General features: G+C 43.4%; 1 protein-coding gene across 3 annotated transcripts in view; it reads right to left on the reverse strand.

The window, feature by feature from the left end:
- The window catches only part of myh10 (myosin, heavy chain 10, non-muscle), a 69,766-nt gene that overhangs the window by 34,260 nt on the left and 16,736 nt on the right, over positions 1–18,770 (reverse strand). For all 3 annotated transcript variants that reach the window (XM_070553721.1, XM_054751712.2, XM_070553720.1), the window contains exons 4-6: positions 3,305–3,332; positions 1,301–1,400; positions 41–70 (exon numbers count right to left, since the gene is read on the reverse strand). In XM_070553721.1, the coding sequence (XP_070409822.1) occupies positions 41–70; positions 1,301–1,400; positions 3,305–3,332 (158 nt within the window). The remainder of the gene's footprint in view (positions 1–40; positions 71–1,300; positions 1,401–3,304; positions 3,333–18,770) is intronic.

Consider the following 18,770-nt stretch of genomic DNA (forward strand, 5'->3'; position numbering starts at 1 on the left):
AGCATGCTAACATGGTGTGTAAGAAGGCATGGACACTTGCCTGTAGTTTGGCTGGTTTGGGTGATTCTGGCTGTTGGTTACAGGAAAACAGATGCAAACCGTTAAAATTCAACAGTTTTATACTTTCACCATTTCCAAATATAAGCAGCACATTACAATCCCATCTTCGGGAAAGCGTTCTGACGTCACACTGTAATCACATGTAGGGCTGTCGCGGTAACCGCAAGAAGAAAATATCGCGATATTAAGAAACCCACCACGCTGCAGGACGTGCCACCGCCATTACCGCACTTGATTAAATCTCGCGACAGCGCATGCTGAGAGGTAAAGTCCGCGCTGATCGAGGAGGTAGTACACATGGAAGATGGAGGGAGCGGTGTCAGTGCGTCAGCTGCAGCCCAGCCAGAGACCTTGGAGCAGGCAGAGCTGCCACCAGCGGCAAAGAAAAAAACGCTTGGAGATCTGCTGAAGTCACGGACAAGCACGTCTTCAGCACCCGTCACGAAGAGAGTTAGAGCCGAGCTGGAGCTCACTCGCTACCTGCAGGAGGAACCCATTGACCTTAATGAAAACCCTCTGACATGGTGGGGCAACAACCATGAGAGATTTCCATTGCTCTCCAAAGTCGCACGTAAGTACATGTGTATTTGCGCAACAAGCGCACCATCCGAGAGGGTTTTTAGTGTCGCTGGAAATGTTGTCACCCCTCTCAGATCCTCTCTCAAACCGCATAAAGTTAACATGCTGGTTTTCCTTGCGCGTAACAAGGACATGACCGAGTTATAAGTTATTCTTGTGTGAAAGTGAAATGACAGTGCCTAGGACATCTCATTTTGTATACTTTATTTTAAACTACAAAACAAAACGGGCACTTTTTTATTTCTGTTATATGTTGCAGCCAAATTTGCATTTCAAAATTAAACCTCCTGAATGTTGTTTTTAAGTTCTGTCAGAAAATGCCGTAACTGCCCTTCGATCTGCATTCAATAAAGTGTTAAAAATGGCCATGTATTTTTTCTAACATTTTTTAAATATGTAAGCACAATGTTTCAAAGGAAATATTGCCATGAGTTTAGTAATCAACAAACAAATTAGCTAAGTACATAAATAAAAACAGGGTGCAATAATATTGCATACCGCAATATTGAGCTGCCCTGACTCACCGCAGGGGGAATTCCTCAACCGCGACAGCCCTAATCATATTATCAGTGTTTCTATGCACATCAGATCTGTTAGCCCAGTTTAAGGTAAAGAGAGTACATCACAGATGGAGGAGAGTGACGTTTGACTGTATACTCACAGGAATGTTATCTCTCCTCCCTTTGTGTGAGGAAGCAACATGGGCCAGGTACTGGATGACTTTTTTAGTGTTTTCCGTTTTACCTGCTCCTGACTCGCCTCTGCAGTGAGAAAGAAAACCACTGACACAAAAACAGGCACCCCAGAGGAAGCCAGGCACTAAAGTCCTCACATCAACAGCTCGGCCACCAGTGGATCATAAAACACCAGATGACTAAATCATTGCAGGTTTGCACATTTCCAGCTGCAGAGCAGCAACTTCATGGTTAATTACTGTGAACGTATTTCCTTCTTTTCCATCTAGAGGTTAAAAAATAAGCAGCACTCACTGGTCCCATATTCAGTCATCTATGGTTGGCTTGATTTGTCTAAGTGCAGTGCAGGTTTGCAGCCATAGTTCCTGGTCTCCTTCTCACCACGCTCTCCTAGTTACTACAGCCTGTTTTAATGGAAGTCCTGTGAAATGTAGCGTCAGGAGTTCAGTGCATAGCTGAGGTTTTGCACCAAGTGTGACTGATCTGGTGAGATGTGGCTGAGTACAGAGACGGGGGTGAAGGTGGTTTAAGTCTTGTTAGCTGTAGTAAACTGAGTGTAATCATTTACGGACACTGGCTGCTTCACTCCTAGGGCCTCCTTTCTGAAGCCAAAACAACAAAAAAGTACAAGACGCATCAGCGGGTTTCTGTGGTTTGCTTTTTTTTGGGGGGGGGGGGGGGGGGTGCTGGTAATGGTCTATAATTTGAAGGCATCACCACCAACCCCTCTATATCATATGCTAAAAATAACATTCGAGCAGGAATGTGGAGCCACTTGTTTCTGTAGAAGTTGAATTGTGGCATAAAAGTCTGAAAGATTCATCTGCATTACAGAAATCGTAAATAAATCCCAGTCGGCCTTCTCAACCCACACAAACCAGTAAAAGAAAAGAAAAAACGTGTCATTGTGGGTTTTATTTACAAGTTAGAATTGAATCCAAACTTTGGTTCCACTTTATTTCCTTATTAGATCTTTTTTCAACCAGGCAGAGTTCATTTGAATTTCAACAAACCAACACAAACACCTAGAGGTTCCAGCTGAAACAAGGTCAGCTGCATGTTTCATTTCTCTCTGAGGCTACATTCCTGTCATCTGTGGACTCTAGTGGAGTAACACCTCAGGAATGTCCAACAGACCCCCCCACTTCAAGAGGTGATGGTCTGGTCACTGTCACCCTCTTAAAGGAGCTGCCAAGAACCCCAGCACACACTCATTGCCATTAAAGGGGTGTTCCCATTAATAATTAATATCTTAGCCATTTTGAATGACCACTTGAATGGCCTCTGTTGAGAAAAAAAACAAAAACAGGGCAGATGTGCTAACAGCTGGTTCCAGCATGACCCAAAGTGGAGTCGCTGCCACACAATTAAACCAGCAATAGCCTAAAGTGGTGGATTCATGAATGTCTTAAAGAGACAATGTGTAGTTTTTACCATTAATCTCTGTAAATATCCATCAAGATGTTGTTGAAAATGAATTAAATGATGCCCAGTTGTTAAAAAAATATTGGTGGCTTCGTAACATAACCAAAAAAATCAGGTCTAAAATACGTGGGAGCAGGTCTAAGTCTCTGGGCTACGCCATGTTAGATGCCATGTTTCCTTCTACGGGAGCCCTTGAGGACAAAACGCATTTACTGATTTGTAACAGTTACAAAATTTCACCATTCAAAAACCTTGTTTTACACATTTATCCCTTCACTCATTGCCTGTGATGAAAGGGAGTCTGATGTGCTTGTCATTTTGCTGAAGTTTGCACACCTCAGGGCATTTTTATCCTAAGGTCTTACTCTAACACAAAAATACAGCTTGCTTGCAACAATTTAAGTATCTACTGCCCCCTGTCGCCAGGAAAAATACACACGGTCACTTCCAAGTTTGTGCAAAAAGCAGCGTAACGTGCAACTCACAGCGTTGAAAATTTCATGAAATAATGCTGCATGGACTGCTGTAAAATGTTGTTTACTCACGTGCAAAGAATGGATTGGTCCTCTCGATCTGTGGAAGACAAGAGGGAGAAATTAGCCTCTGTGTGTGTGTGTGTGTGCGTGCGCTTGCGTGTGTGTGTGTGTGCACATAAACAAGGTTGGAGGCTAGGGCTGCAACAACGAATCGATGAATTCGATGAAAATCGATTACTAAAAGCGTTGGCAACGAATTGCGTCATCGATTCGTTGTGTCGCACAACTCTTCCAAAAGCGCCCCCCCCCCCCCTCCCGCCCACCGTTGCGCGCAGACCAGAGCAAGTCAGATCAGCGCGAGGGAGAGCCGGTACAGGCAGATCAGCGTGAGGGAGAGCCTGCAGACTTGCGCTGCTGCGAACCGGTTCCGCATTGTTGCACAGCGATCCAGGCAGCTGCTTCCAGCGCACGGTCCATTCTCAAAGTGGCGAAACCAAAAAACTATAATTAGCACACGATCGTTCTTGTCTGCACATGTTCTCTATTTTCTGTCTTATTTGTGCCTGAAGCGCGCTACTGCGGAGCTCATCACCTGTGCTGTGGTGATGTCACCTCACGCAGCATCGAAATCGCGCTCTCCGCTTTGCGGTCAGGAGATCTTTGATCTGCTCAAAAGTAACTGATGAGGTGAAAAGGTAAGAATCCAGGCAACAGATTTTCTGGAGAATTATGAGGAGATGCAGGAAGATGAGAGACAGACAGGACAGGAAAATAGTTCAATAAAAACAAGAAAACAAAGTAAAATGTAGGTAGATTTATCTCCACTACACGTTTTTACCAGTAAAAAACAATAAGTTATACACATGTCATAGTTATACATCTGATACAATTCAGATCACCTTCAAAACTCAGTCACACACCCAGGGCCGTTTCAAGACATTTTGGGGGCCAAGGCAAAATGTCCCATCCCGCCCCCCTCCCCCCCATAACTGGGCTCCCCAGAAGCCTCTGTGTAATTGATGCCCTCTCCAGGAGTATTAGTTATACAGTGTTTGTAAAAGCCCCTCAGACATTACTGACATGTTCTAATATATCAGATGAAAAACTAAATTATAAGACATGCTGTCTCATCTGCTTCTTTTCTAAACTTGCAAAAAGTAACAAAACCATTTGAAAGCCACTATTTGTGGATTATCTGAAAGTTTCCATGGAGTGTGTGACAACTTATTTTATCATTGATCCTATCGTCTAATCTCACAGCTGGAACAAGCGTCCTTAATAATCTGTGCACAGGAAGCTTACCGATGCTGTAGTAAAACAAAAGGTATAATAATTTATTATTAATAAAACCTTGTTGCAGCACTAAAGCATAAAAATGAGATTTTGCATTAAATATGCAAAATATTTACATATGAATTGTTTTAGAGCCCTTTTATTGGCAGAATCTGATATTAATTTAGTTCTTACAAAAAATGGGTCCCAACATGGTTTGTGTGGCGTTGCCATAGTGTGACGTCATAGGCACAGATCCCCTGTCCTCTTGTTTGGAAATGGAAATATGATCACCCTACATTAAACAAACTGTCCACCCGGGCTTTTGCGCTGCACAGAGACGCTTTGCTGCCTATGACTCTGAATGTCAGTTGAGAGTCAGTCTCATGCAGACTGACCAATGAAGAGAGGGCCTCAAGTTAAGACCCTCTCCTCATTGGTCAGTCCACACGAGGTGGGTCAAAGGTTACTCTGGGCGGGTTACGTGTTGTCAGGCATTCAAGTATTGAGTATATTTACTGCATATTACAGTAAAATATTCTGTATGTGACCACATTATGGTGATCCTCGGGTCGTGATGATGGAGCCCTTGAATATTGTTGCCCAGGGTACAACAAAGTGTTAATCTGGCCCTGGTTCCGCCGTCACATTCCCGCAGAAACTGGTTGATCACACCGGGGCCAGACTACTAGCATGTGGTTTTACAACCACAATGTCCTCAGAAGCAAAAACGCTTTTAAAAGGGAGGGAGGAGTCCTAACTGTTGCTGCAGGCGTGTTGTGTGAGAGTGCAGTTATATACTGGTTAATATATTTTTGGGTTCAGTTGCTTTCATGTGGCCTAATGTGAGTCTATTTGGGATCATTGGAATGATCAGCAGCATTTCTTGATGTGACTTTATGGCAGTTGCCCAGGGCATCATCGCAAGGAGAATGGCATTCATTTACTTTTGTTTTATTTGGTATTTTTTCAGTCATTTTTGGAAATAGTGATCAATTTTGATTAATTCACAGCCTATGTTTAATTACATTTAAAATAAATGTCAACAGATGAGATCAAACAAAACAGATGAGAATTGCCCTTAAGCTGTTTAACTTGGACCAAGCATTTTAGGTCACAGATAGATGTAGCTTAGGGTCTCTGTCTATACACCTTATAAGACAATTTAGGTGATGGCATGTTGTTTTTCTGCTATTGAACTGTTTTCTAATAATGTTGTGTTAAATAAAGTGAAGGAAGGAGAGAAATAACGTTTCCCTAGCAGTTTTTAAAAATTTCCCCATGTAATCCGATTAATCGATTAATCGTGTCGAGACCCCATCCGATTAATCGATTATCCAAATAATCGTTTGTTGCAGCCCTATTGGAGGCCTGTATTTAATATAGCATCTTCTAAGTTTCTACAACCCCCCAATGAGCTTTACAACACAACCAGTCCCAGTCCGTCCAGCAGGCATGGAAGGTGAAGGACATAATGACTGACACGGGCAGATCTCCCTAATTATGTGTCACATGATCAGAGGCCTACTATTTAGGTTCACCTGGTTATTCTTTTTGCTTAAGCCCTGAAGAAGGTCGCATGTGACCAAAATTCATCGGCTTTTCTCTGTTTTCTTGCTCTTAATAAAAATATTTTTCAGAGTGCCTCGGGTTACCTATTTTTCTTCCCCATCCACATCCCAGCTTTATTAGATCCTGAAGAGCACCTGAAAAATATATTTAAAATACTTTAGGCAAACCCCACTGACGTGGTCACTTCCACCTGTTTTTGAACGAATAAAGCTGGTCGGACTGCTCACAGCTCAGGTTGGCTCAATAGACAAGTCAAGAGTGTTAGTGATCTGTGTCGTAAACATGCTAAATCATTCTGAACATAACATGGTTCTGGAAGAGCTGCTGATTGTGTTTCTTTGGGATAAACTGAGGGATAATTATTGAGCAGCTAGATGGCTCATAAAGAATAGCAAGGGACTTCCTCATTTTGAACAGCAGCAAGACTGTCTGACATACCAACATCAACATTAATGTTTATGCCAGCACCATCCACTTGTAACAACTAGAGTATTTTGACCAACATCAGGATCACCCATTTTTACTCATTCTTTATGAAAACATCTCCCATTTATTACCCATTGAAATCCAACAAGTTTAAGCCTGAAAGTTCAGTCTAATGTGACTTTGGTAGAAAGAACAACTTCACTGAGAAACAATTTTTCGCTTATCATTGACTCAGAGTTTAACATGAAGGCTGAGCATGAAATTTGTGTCCTACATCTATCTCCTGCATTAGCTTCTGACAGAAAATAGACGGGAAAATGCTCAATTCAGAAAATCCTGACAGATCTATGTCATACTGTCACTGTCATGAACGCACCCATCTTGAATAATCAAGAGGAAGGCTGTTTTTGGTTCTGCGTCCAGGAAAATGCAGAGAACGTCTCAACTAGAAGCTAACTGTTAGCATTAGCAACTCCACCACACAGCTGAACTCCTCCAGGCTTGTGTTATTTGTGGAGATGAAACACCAACTTTACAAAGCAAACAGAGTCAGTGGTAGAGTTGCGTTGCTGTTAGCCAATCAGAGGAGAGATGCCCAAATATCAGGAAATAAGATTCAAAATCTTGCCTTCTGCTGTAGGGCTGCAACAACAAATTGATAATCGATTAAAAACAAAAGAAGAAATCGTTGGCAATGCATTTTGTCATCGATTTGTTGTGTTGTTCAACTTTTTTTTCGTGTTGAGCAACCTTTATGCAACAATTGATACGCGCAGCTCACAGCAGTAGGGCAGACCGAGGCAGATCAGAACGAGAGACATATGTCGCACGTGCGATGAAAAAAACTCCGTGTGCAATAAACTAATTTTCGACGTAGCACTCGTGCAACATCTTTTCAAGTTACATCTTCCCCCAGAACTCTATTGAGCAAAGGTAAGTTGCTTTTTATTGTGTGAGGAAGATGCTTTTTACTGACGCACAATGTGCTAATCTAGGTGCTGTGGAGGAAAACAGAGAAACCAGCAAATGCACAAAGGCAGAAACGGTACAAAGTTTGGGATCAAAAGTGCAACTACGAGCAGATTAGCTAATGATAGCTGGTAGCGGGCTCACGATCAGGAGGGGTTCAGATAAAACACGGTGGATGTGAAACTAAGAATATATAAACTCTACAAGCAGAAGAAAAGTGTTTATTCTTAGCCGACTGCACCGCTATGGAGCAGAACCGCTGCAGTCAGGTTGCTGCTTTGAGTCGGCTCAGCTCAACACTGCTGCATGAACATAATTTTTATTGGATTATTGCTAACCCATACATAATAGTTACGTCACCAATACATTTTAGCAGTAGAAATGAGATGTTATGCATTTCCAGTAGCTTACACCTGAACATGTTAATGAAATACATGAAATTGTATTCATCATAGTTTAACTATGGATATATTTAGGCATGTTGTCTGGCGCACTATTGAATCAGTGTTTCCCTTACATAGGTGTAGCCATGGCGTCCCGCCACCGCTGAAATCCCACCGCCACGCCTACAAGATCCCAAGTTTTATTGATTTTTTTTTTTGCGCCGTTTCCTGAAGAAGCAGCGGGAACTACTGTGTTGTTGCTTGTGATCACAGCCGGCAGGCAGCAAGGAGGAGGAGGAGACAGCGCAGGGTGGTTACAGCTAGGGATGAGCCGGATACTCATTTCAGACGAGTATCCGGTACGGATAAAGCATTTTTGACGAATACGAGCATGAAACGAGTGTAAAACTCGTAAATATCTGTAATCTTGCTGAAGGAAAATCCTCATTGGGTAACGGACTGTCTTCACGCTCTGTGATTGGCCAGTCACTAATGGGCCATTCCCATCTGTACCGGGTCGGCCCGGGCCGGGTAGCGTAGGTTGTTTACATATCTGGGTGGCCTGGTATTTTTCCGGGCCAACCAAGGCTCATTCTCAGCCCTCTTCTCGAGGGGGTTTGCTTCAGGCCGACCAGGGCCAACACACCCACTGCTGACAGCAAATCCACACCTTCCATTAGAGCAAGCCTCTGATTGGTGGGTAGAATCAGCCCACATGGGCTTAAGGCAAGGATGTGTGGAATCAACCGGGCCAGGCTGGGGCCGACTGGGGCTACCCGGCCCGGGCCGACCCGGTACAGATGGGAATGGCCCAATAGAGCGCCCGCCCCTCCCTACACACAAAACTCTGCAGCCGGGAGCTCAGTCAGCTCGGCCCAGGCATCCACGCACACACACAGACATGTTCACTGTAATGCATCTTGATGTTCTTAACAAATAAATTAAATCAAAGATATTGGTCAATAATGCCAAATATGTAAATTTGTGTTTCAGTCATTTTATACTGGCTTAAAAATACTTCATTAAGTCTACTAAGCAGGGGTGTAGAACGTGTTTAATAGGGCCAGCCCAGTAATGATCTTGGACCAGAATAAAGGGGGCAGAAAGTCCAATAAAGAGGGGCAAAAAGAGATGTTTTTCCAGACGCCCAAAAAAATTAAATGCCAAATCCCCCTGCAAAGTGTGTCACTGAGAGTTTAAAACAGAAATTATTCTTGTGCAAATATTGGTGTATTCACCTTTAATACTAGTTATTAAAATGCAGCAGTTGCTGGATTGGTGCAGTTCAAAGTGGAGTGCATCAAATAAAACAATATTAACATAAAAGTGAGACGTGTCGTAATTTCACCCCCACAGCTGGAAAAATTCCTAGCGGGAACACTGAACCATTTTATAACCACGTTCTGTTGTTTAAGTAATAGAAGGTGAGAAACATGTTTCCTTAGCAGTTTTTAAATTTTCCCATTTAATCAGATTTAATCGAGTTGAGACCCGATCCGATTCAAAATGGTTTGTTGCACTCTGCTGCCAATTTCTTCTCAGGTTAATTTCTACGTCCTCAAACTGGAGCATCTGACCTTTTTCTTACTAGAGGCTACTGCAAATGTATTAGAATATGAGTGAGCTTTATTAATACAAATGGCACACAATGATAACCTTACCTTTGATATCGCTTAGACAAAATGTCTGTGGTCTAAAACATGTAAATCAATGTGGAATATAACATTCAATCAGGCGTAGCACACATATGCTGCCATGTTAGTTTGCTGTCCTCACATTCACATCTCCATCCGCATCAGAAACAAAGGCAACAGCCACTCTACCCAGAAAGCTGCGGTCTTCTTTATCAGACCAGCTGCAGAAGGACAGATATGGTTCAGCCCCTGTTCACGTCTATTCACCTTGTGAGACTGCACAGGGCTGATTACCGGCTGCTTGTGGATATAAAACCCGACGAGCCGCTGATGGTTCTAAAACATGACTTCATGGTTCTGTGGGTAGTTTCACATGGCTGGCAGTGCTATTTCCAGCGTCACATGACGATGACGTTTGAGGACAGAGAAGATTTGCTCATTACTATAACTTTTACCAAAGTGGGTAAAGAAACTTGACATTTAAATAAAGGAGGAGTTTTCGATGACTAATATATTCATAATGTTTAAAATGTTCTGTATTAACATATTTATAAACTGGTGTAGTGTCTGTAGTATTTCCCCTTGAAGGAGGAGGTCAGAGCTCCTAACTCATGACAGTCAGCTAATTGTGAAGCTGAGTTCCTGAGCCAGAGTCTGCCACTGCAGGCTGACCCCGGCTTTCCACAGGAGCCGTCAGCAGCACGTTACTGCAGCAGCACGTCTTGCTCGCGTAAACTGCTGCTTGGCCCTTCCCACGAGAGGCGAAGCAGCAGGGGAGCAGCTGTCACCGACCGAGCACGAAGTCACACGAGTGACTTCGTCAGTAAACACAACAACAAGCAGGAGAAAATTACAACATGGCTCCAAAAGGTTTGTGTTTTATGTTCTGTCCGTTTTATAATCGCCAATACGGACCTGAAAAACAAAGGAGACCGCTAGCTAGGTGATAACTTCTCACGGGGCCGCACAGTTAGTAACTTTTTTTAAAAGTAAAGCAACTGGAAGGCAGTACGTTCTTTATTCTGAAAATCTCAGGAGCTTCTCTCCATTTCCGCGTCCGATTTCCTGTCTTTCCTTCCCCAAAAATGTCGAACTTGACCCGTTTCAGAGGCGTCGCGCGTAGAAAATAGAACCGGCGCGTAAGGGCCGCGACATGCTGCTCCTGAGACGCGGCCGACTCGCGCTGCTGACAGCTCCAGTGGAAAAGGTTCTGTTGACCACAGCGGGTCCTATCAGCAGCTATGACGTGCTGCTGCAGTAACGTGCTGCTGACGGCTCCTGTGGAAAGCCGTGGTGAGAAGTTAAGTGTGAACTCTCTATTCAGCAATAAATCCTGGAAAAATAATCCTGAACAGATGTCTTAGTTTTCACAAGAGCACCGAGACGAGTGAAGCACTCTGCAGACGAAAAGCCGGTGAGATGGTAGACGTTCTTCTGACTCCAAAGGAACGGTGATAAAGTCAGAAGACTGCCACAGTGTTCTGGCACCATAATTAATTAATAAGATTAAGCAAGGAAATCATTTTTTTATCACACCACCACTTGACTTTATCTAATGAGATGTGTTTATCCTTTATTTATTTGTACGATTTGTGCTTTTAAATCCAGCCTACATGAATAGCTCGTTTACTTTTTGCTGCAGTGATTTAAATTTTTGATAAGAGCTAAAACAGAAATGAGTTTAAGTCAGACTTTGGCCTGAACAACTTCAGGGAATGATCCAATAATGATTGTTATGGCATAAGTTATTATTTCAATTCATGTTTTTTTGTCCCAAAAAAATCACAACACATAGCAATATTTACAAACAGGGTCCGAAATTAAATTTTTTACTCACCGGCCAAGTTGGCCGGTAGGTGATGAAAATCTACCGGCCAAGCATAATTTTTACCGGCCAAAATTCTAAATGATTTAGATCTACCTAAAGCATGTTATTCTATATTATGTTGATTCCAAACAGAGTGACAAAATAATTAAAACATCAATTGGAAGATGACTGATAAACATAACTAATTTGGTGCAAATATTTACTCGCCAGGTGGCAGGTAGAGCTCAAAAATTTACTCGCCAAATGGAGCAATTTACTCGCATTTGGCGAGTGGCGAGTGTTAATTTCGGACCCTGTTTACAAACATGACAGTAATGACATCGTACCATCAAAACAGTAAAGACTATTACTCTAATCACGCAAGGATAAAAGCTAAAGGTAAAATCGTATTCGTTACCAAAGTTTATTAACCCTCTGGAGGCAGGCGTTGCAAATTTGCAGCGTTAATACCTACCTACCTACCTGGTTACTCCACATACGTATTTCATGAGCATTTTTTTTACTCAGAAGTACCCCCGTAGGACTTAGTTGTTTGTCCTTTTATAAGAACTTATTTTGAGCCTGAGAGGGTTAAATAGATAGGCAGATAACGGCTGTGTAAAGCTCATGCAAGGACATCAACCAAATATGTGATTTTCCTGTAAAACAATAATGGAATCTACTCTTATGAACACTTGGAATGATCCAAGTGTTGTCATGAAGCTGAACCATGGAAACACCAGCAGAAAAACTGAAATACTGCTGACTCTGGGTGTGCAGCGTCCTTTCTGGCATGAAAAGCTATCCCGAGACAGAAAGGGGCATGAGATCATTTACTGGAGAGTTGTTACGACAGGATTCCAAAGGGAGTTAACAGAATGTCCAAAAAAGTATCTGAGTTTTGTTTTTAGTGGCATAAAGAAGTAGGGAGCCATCACTTTTCAGTTCCTTGTGTGTGAGATCTGGGACGAAAGACTGAGCCAAAGACCAAAATGACAGATACTTGGTTCACTAAATGAAATCTCTTTAAGGAGAAAAGTCTACTGAAACAAACTGTGGAAAAGACTGAGGCAACATTTCGACTTCATCTGAGGTACTCACGCCAACAAATTGATTTTTTCTGTGTCTGCCCTTAATAGCCACTCAGGAACAAAAAAAAAAAATCAGATGCTGCTAGTGTTACAGCCAAAGAGCTGGAGGAGGATGATGACGAATCAAAATAACAAGCCCAGAAGCCCATCTTAGCCACGTCATGCAGCTAGTCTCGCTCACAAGCTCCAAAAAGAGTTGTCATGCATTTCAATTTGACATATTAAACCTAAGCCTCCCTGGTAAGGTATATTCAGGGGTTCTAGAGAGGATGGTCCGCCAGATTGTCAAATCTCAGACTCAGGAGAAAGAATGTGGTTTTTGTCCTGGACGTGGGACACTGGACCAGCTCTATACCATTAGGGGGATCCTGGAGGATGTGTGGGAGTTTGCCCAACCAGTCTACACATGTTTTGTGGATTTGGAGAAGGCGCTTGGCCGCATCCCTCACGGGGCCCAGTGGGGAGATACTCCGGGAGTATGGGGTTCAAGGCATTTTGATACGGGCTGTTAGGTCCCTGTATGATCGGTGTCAGAGATGGGTCCGCATTACTGGCAGTAAGTCAGGCTTGTTTCCGGTGAGAGTTGGACTCTGTCAAGGCTGCCCTTTATCAACGTTTCTGTTCATAACCTTTATGGACGGGTGCAGCCAAGGTGTTGAGGGCAAGGGTGTCAGTTTGTTTTCAGAATTGCTGGGGACAATAACCATACACTTGAGTGGGGTCTAAAAATTGCTGGGGACAATACAGGGGTCGGCAATCCGCGGCTCTGGAGCCGCATGCGGCTCTTCCATCCATCTGATGCGGCTCTCTGTGCTTGTAAAATAATGAATGGATATTTAAATAAAATGCTTTATATTTTACTGCATTAATTTTACACCTGTATGCCAATTTTAAATGTAAAGATTGTCTGCGTGAACATGAACAGGTCCAACCCAGTCTTACTGTGAGACTGGGTTGACGCGTCACGCTTGTGCGTAATCATATAGGCACTTTGAGCTGAAGACAATGTGAGATTCTGGGATTCTCCTCAGACGGCTCCTGGATGTGTCGCCACATTGGAGACAGGAACAAGCGCTATTCAGCCAAAGTTTCATAATCAGGGAACATTTTCTAAGTGACAAGTCTCTCTGAGAGACAGGGTTTGGAAAACACTCGCTTCAGTGGGAGGAATCTTCCCGCATGCGCACTGGTTCTCTGGGTGGCTCTGGGGTTAATCAAGTTTAATTATTTCTCTTTGCAACAATCTTCACAGGAAGGCAAAACAGTTAAACGGCAGGTTACATATATTTCCATTTGACTGTTTATTTTGACAGATGAACTCAAGGATGTTCCTTGGTTTGAAAGAATTACCCCGACGCACACTGATGCGCATGGATGAGCTGACATTTTAATCGCTAACGCACATCGCGGAGGTAAAATATTCCCATCAGAACATCAGAGCTTTATACTGGACACTGTGTTCAGCGCGGCTCGGAGCGCCCACGGTGGACAGTGAGCTGAAGATCTGGGGTTCGCAGCGCAGTGCAGAACCACGGTGCATGCGATAAGATTTCCTCCCACTGAAACAGTCTGGAAACCCGGTCTCTCTGAGGGATGTGTCACTTGGAAAAATGTTCTTTTTATGAAATTATGAAACTTTGGCTGAACAGCGCTTGTTCCAGTCTCTAATATGGAGACGCATGACGCGTAGAGACATTTGATCACGCACAAAGTTTATGTGGAGCAGAAGCGGTCGGGCCACGGCAGGTGAAATGTTCCTAGCCTACATGAAGTGAAACTGTTTAATTGTAACATTAATGTGTTACTGGACACGCTGGTCTGGTTGGTTAGACCAGTGTTTGAAGTGGAAAACACACACACACACACACCAATTAAAATAATGCTGATAGCATGGACTAGAAGACAGGTGATGGTTTACGTATTTAAATGATGATCAGGCTGCTGTAAAATGTAATCTCCATCCACATCCAGACACAATTATCCTCTATTCTTTCTCTATTTGCTCTGCTCTTGTCTGGGCTGATCAGCTGATGGTGCGCGCGGCGCGCCTAACTAGCGGCTGATGCACATTTTACGCATTTGGAGAGGTGGGCTGGATGGTCCATTTAACGCACGGGTGTAGACTACACATTAATGACAAATGAATGAAAATTAAACTGTGAGTTTTTACTTCATATTTTATAAATAAAAAGGACGGGGGAACACATTTATGACGTCTTTTTAAACTAAATTTTCTAGCGCGACCTGCCTGCTTCACTTAAGTCACTGCTTATTAAGGTCCGTCCAAAATTACCGTGGGAAATGGACAATAATGGCTCTTTGATGGGAACAGGTTGCCGACCCCTGGTATAAGATCTGAGCTGGTAAAACAAAAATCCTCATCAGCAGGCGTTTTTGAAAGTGGGGGGGACACAGCTGCCAGTCACAAATTTTGCCGGGGACATGTCCCCGGCGTCCCCGGTTAAAATGACGCCTATGGTTGAGGGGATCCATTTTGGTGGCCTAAAGCATGGGTCTCTGCTTTTTGCAGATGATGGGGTCCTGTTGGCTTCATCAAACAGTGATCTCCAGCTTTCGCTGGAGCGTTCGCAGCCAAGTGTGAAGTGGCTGGGATGAAAATCGGCTCCTCTAAATGTGAGACCATGGTCTTGAGTTGGAAAAGGGTAGAATGCCTTCTCCAGGTCAGGGATGAGGTCCTGCATCAAGTGGAGTTTAAGTATCTCGGGGTGTTGTTCACGAGAGAGGGAAAACTGGAGCGTGAGATCGACAAGTGGATTGGTGCTGCATCTGCAGTGATGCGAGCGTTGTACCGATCTTTTTCACTTAGGCGGGTGGAGTTTTCTTCTTGTTGTTGCCTTAAGAAACACATCATAAACTATTCTAGATTATTCAGTCTACCCTAACTAAGTTCATTCATTGAGATCAAAGATTAAAGTCTTGCTTTCTGCTCAGTACTAAATACAAAAATAATGTTTATTAGTACAAATTTGTACTTAAAATAAACATCTTTACATTTTGGCTGGCTATAAGACAATGTGTAGTTCAAAACCAAAAATCACTAAGGAAAGACTGGCCTGAACAAAGGATGTAACAGCAGGACTGAAATAATTTGCATCAGGGGTCCTCAGGCTTCTATTTAAAGCCCAAATGTGATTTCTAAATCACATCACATGATACATAAGAAAATGCCTTTAATTGAATTTCCGCACAAATTTTGGGACAGCAGTGGCTCGGGAGGTAGAACCAGTAATTGGAAGGTTGCAGGTTCAATCCCAGCTCTGACCAGATAATTCTGCTGTTGTGTCCTTGAGCAAGACACTTAATCCACCTTGCCTGCTGGTAGTGGTCGGAGAGACCGGTAGTGCCTGTGTTCAACAGGCCTCGCCTGTGTCAATGTGCCCCAAGGAAGCTGTGGCTATATCATAGATCATCATCACCAGCGTGTGAATGTATGAATGACTGATTGTGTTGTGAAGTGCCTTGGGGGGTTGTAGAACCCTAAGAAGGTGCTATACAAATACAGGCTATTTACCATTTTACATAACAATAGATAACTGTGTGGTTTGTCTACATGAACTAAAACTGTGTGATGGGCTGTGTAGTTTTCTAGTACATGTAACCAAACTGATTAGTTAAAAAGCTTTCCATGGATCAAAGATAAACAGCCTTTCACACAAAGACAAATGTATTAGACTCAATTTGAAGTTGATGGCATAATGAGACTGTCAGCCTCCAATAAGCTGGAGGTCCATGTTTCACTCCAGATTTCTGTTTTTGAACCGCCTCAGGACGTCTGTAATTTTTAACTCATTTATAATGAAGTCACTGTGAACATTAGTTTAATATGTTAGTTTTATATGTTAATATGTTTATTTTTTGTGTAAAAACAAAGACAGTTTATCTGACGGGCCATGCAGAAAGACTTAAAGGGGTTTCTGACTAAAGGTGTCGATAAGACAAACAAAAAATTTAAAATGGAGGTATAACAAGCATTTTAAACTTGAACAGATTGTTAGGCTTTGGCTCACATCCCTTTTTATCTGTGTGTGTGTGGTATCATTAGAGCTGAAACGATTCCTCGAGTACCTCGAATAATTCGAGTACAAAAAATCCTCGAGTCAAATTCTCTGCCTCGAAGATTCGTTTAATTCATATTTAATTAATTCGTGGCTTTGCAATCGCCCGGGGTCATGTTTCACCCGGACCGAAATAAGTGACGCACATGCCCACTGGACTGAATGCACACGCGAGTAGTTCAGTTCAGTTCAGTTTCAGTTTTAGTTTATTTGTCATATGCAAGTTAGCACAGGGTCAACATTGCAATGAAACGTGTATGACGAGCAGCGGTCTCTCAGCAACATGATACAGGAGAAAATATAATAAAATATAATAAAATAAAGCAAAAAAATATAGTAAGGAGCAAAATATTAGAGAGACATGGTAAAAGGGAAAAGATGACTAAATATATATGTGTCAATAAAGAAAATCCTGAAAAGAAATATGACGGGAGGGCAGATGGGATATTGCACAGGAATGAGCTGCAGAAAATTACAGTATTGCACTTTAGATATAAATTACAGTATTGCAGGATATAAATTATGCAGGATATAGATTACAGTGTTGCACTTTGGATATAAATTACAATAACAATAAAGTGAAGTGACCAGTACGGATTAAATATAGTACTTGTGAAGCTGCAGGGTAGCTTCTGAGTCCTGTGTTGTGTGTGTTTAGGTGTTGTGGTTGAGGTGTCGTATGGCTTGATGATAGAAACTGTTTTTAAGTCTTGTAGTCTGAGCAGACAGACTCCTGTAACGTCTGCCAGATGGTAACAAGGAGAACAGCTGATGTGCCGGGTGGCTGTGGTCCTTGATGATGCTGTGTGCTTTCCGGAGGCATCGTTGGAGATAAATGTCCTGAATGGCAGGAAGCCTCATGCCAGTGATGTGCTCTGCTGCTTTCACCACCCTCTGTAGTGATTTACGGCTGCTGGCAGAGCAGCTTCCGTACCACACTGTGATGCAGCTCGTCAGCAAGCTCTCAATTGCACACCTGTAGAAGTTTGAGATGAAGCAGGCGCTCACGCCAAACTTCCTCAGCCTCCTCAGGAAGTAAAGCCGCTGGCGAGCTTTCCTGATAGTAGTGTCTGTGTGAAGGGTCCAGGAGAAGTCCTCAGTGATGTTGACTCCAAGGAACTTGAAGCTGCTGACCCTTTCGACCTCGACCCCGTTGATGCGGATGGGTTGGTGTTCCCTGACTGGTCGTTTCCGGTAGTCCACTATCATTTCTCTGGTTTTGCTGATGTTGAGAGTCAGGTTATTTTCCAGGCACCACTCGTACAGTGCCATCACCTCCTCTCTATAGGCCGTCTCATCATCCCCTGTGATGAGGCCTATGATGGTTGTGTCATCCGCAAACTTGATGGTGATGTTGGTCTCATGTTTAGCAACACAGTCGTGTGTGAACAGGGAATATAGGAGGGGGCTAAGCACACAACCCTGGGGCGTACCTGTGTTTAGGATGAGTGATGAGGAAGTGTGCTTACCAACTCTCACCACCTGGGGCCTGTCTGTGAGGAAGTTTAGAATCCAACTGCAGATCGGTGTTCCCAGCCCAAGGTCGACGAGCTTCGTGGCAAGTCTTGAGGGGATGATGGTGTTAAATGCCGAGCTGTAGTCGATGAAGAGCATTCTTGCATATGTATTCCCTTTCTCCAGGTGAGTGAGGGCGGTGTGTGTTGCCAGGGCGATGGCATCCTCTGTGGCTCTGTTTGTCCGATAGGCAAACTGAAGAGGATCCAGTGTGTCAGGGAGGGAGGAGCAGATGTGACATTTGACCAGCCGCTCCAGGCACTTCATGATGACGGATGTCAGTGCAACAGGACGGTAGTCATTCAGACAGGAGACCACTGATTTTTTGGGAACGGGAATGATGGTGGATGCTTTGAGGGACGTCGGGACCACTGACTGCCTCAGGGAGAGGTTGAAGATGTTGGTAAACACCTCTGCCAGCTCGTCTGCACACACTCTGAGTAGCCGGCCTGGGATGCCGTCTGGTCCTGGAGCTTTGTGAGGATTGACCTTTTTAAAGGCCCATCTCACAGCTTCTGTTTCCAGAGTTAGAGTTGCAGCCTCACTGTCCTCTTGAGGGTAGAGGATCTCCTCTCTGTTGTCTGCATCAAAACGAGCATAGAAGTTGTTCAGCTCGTCTGCGAGAGATGCAGTGGGCTGAACACTGACTGTGCTGACCTTCTTGTAGTCAGTGATGCAGCGCAGTCCATTCCACATTATATAACTTAACTTTCTCTTAACAACGTGGACCCCGGTGGAGTGCGAAAAAGACAGAAAAAGTCAAAGTTGTGGGACCATCTTTCACGTCGTA

This window comes from Nothobranchius furzeri, chromosome 7 (genome assembly GCF_043380555.1).
Source record: "Nothobranchius furzeri strain GRZ-AD chromosome 7, NfurGRZ-RIMD1, whole genome shotgun sequence".
NCBI classification, from domain to species: Eukaryota; Metazoa; Chordata; class Actinopteri; order Cyprinodontiformes; family Nothobranchiidae; genus Nothobranchius; species Nothobranchius furzeri.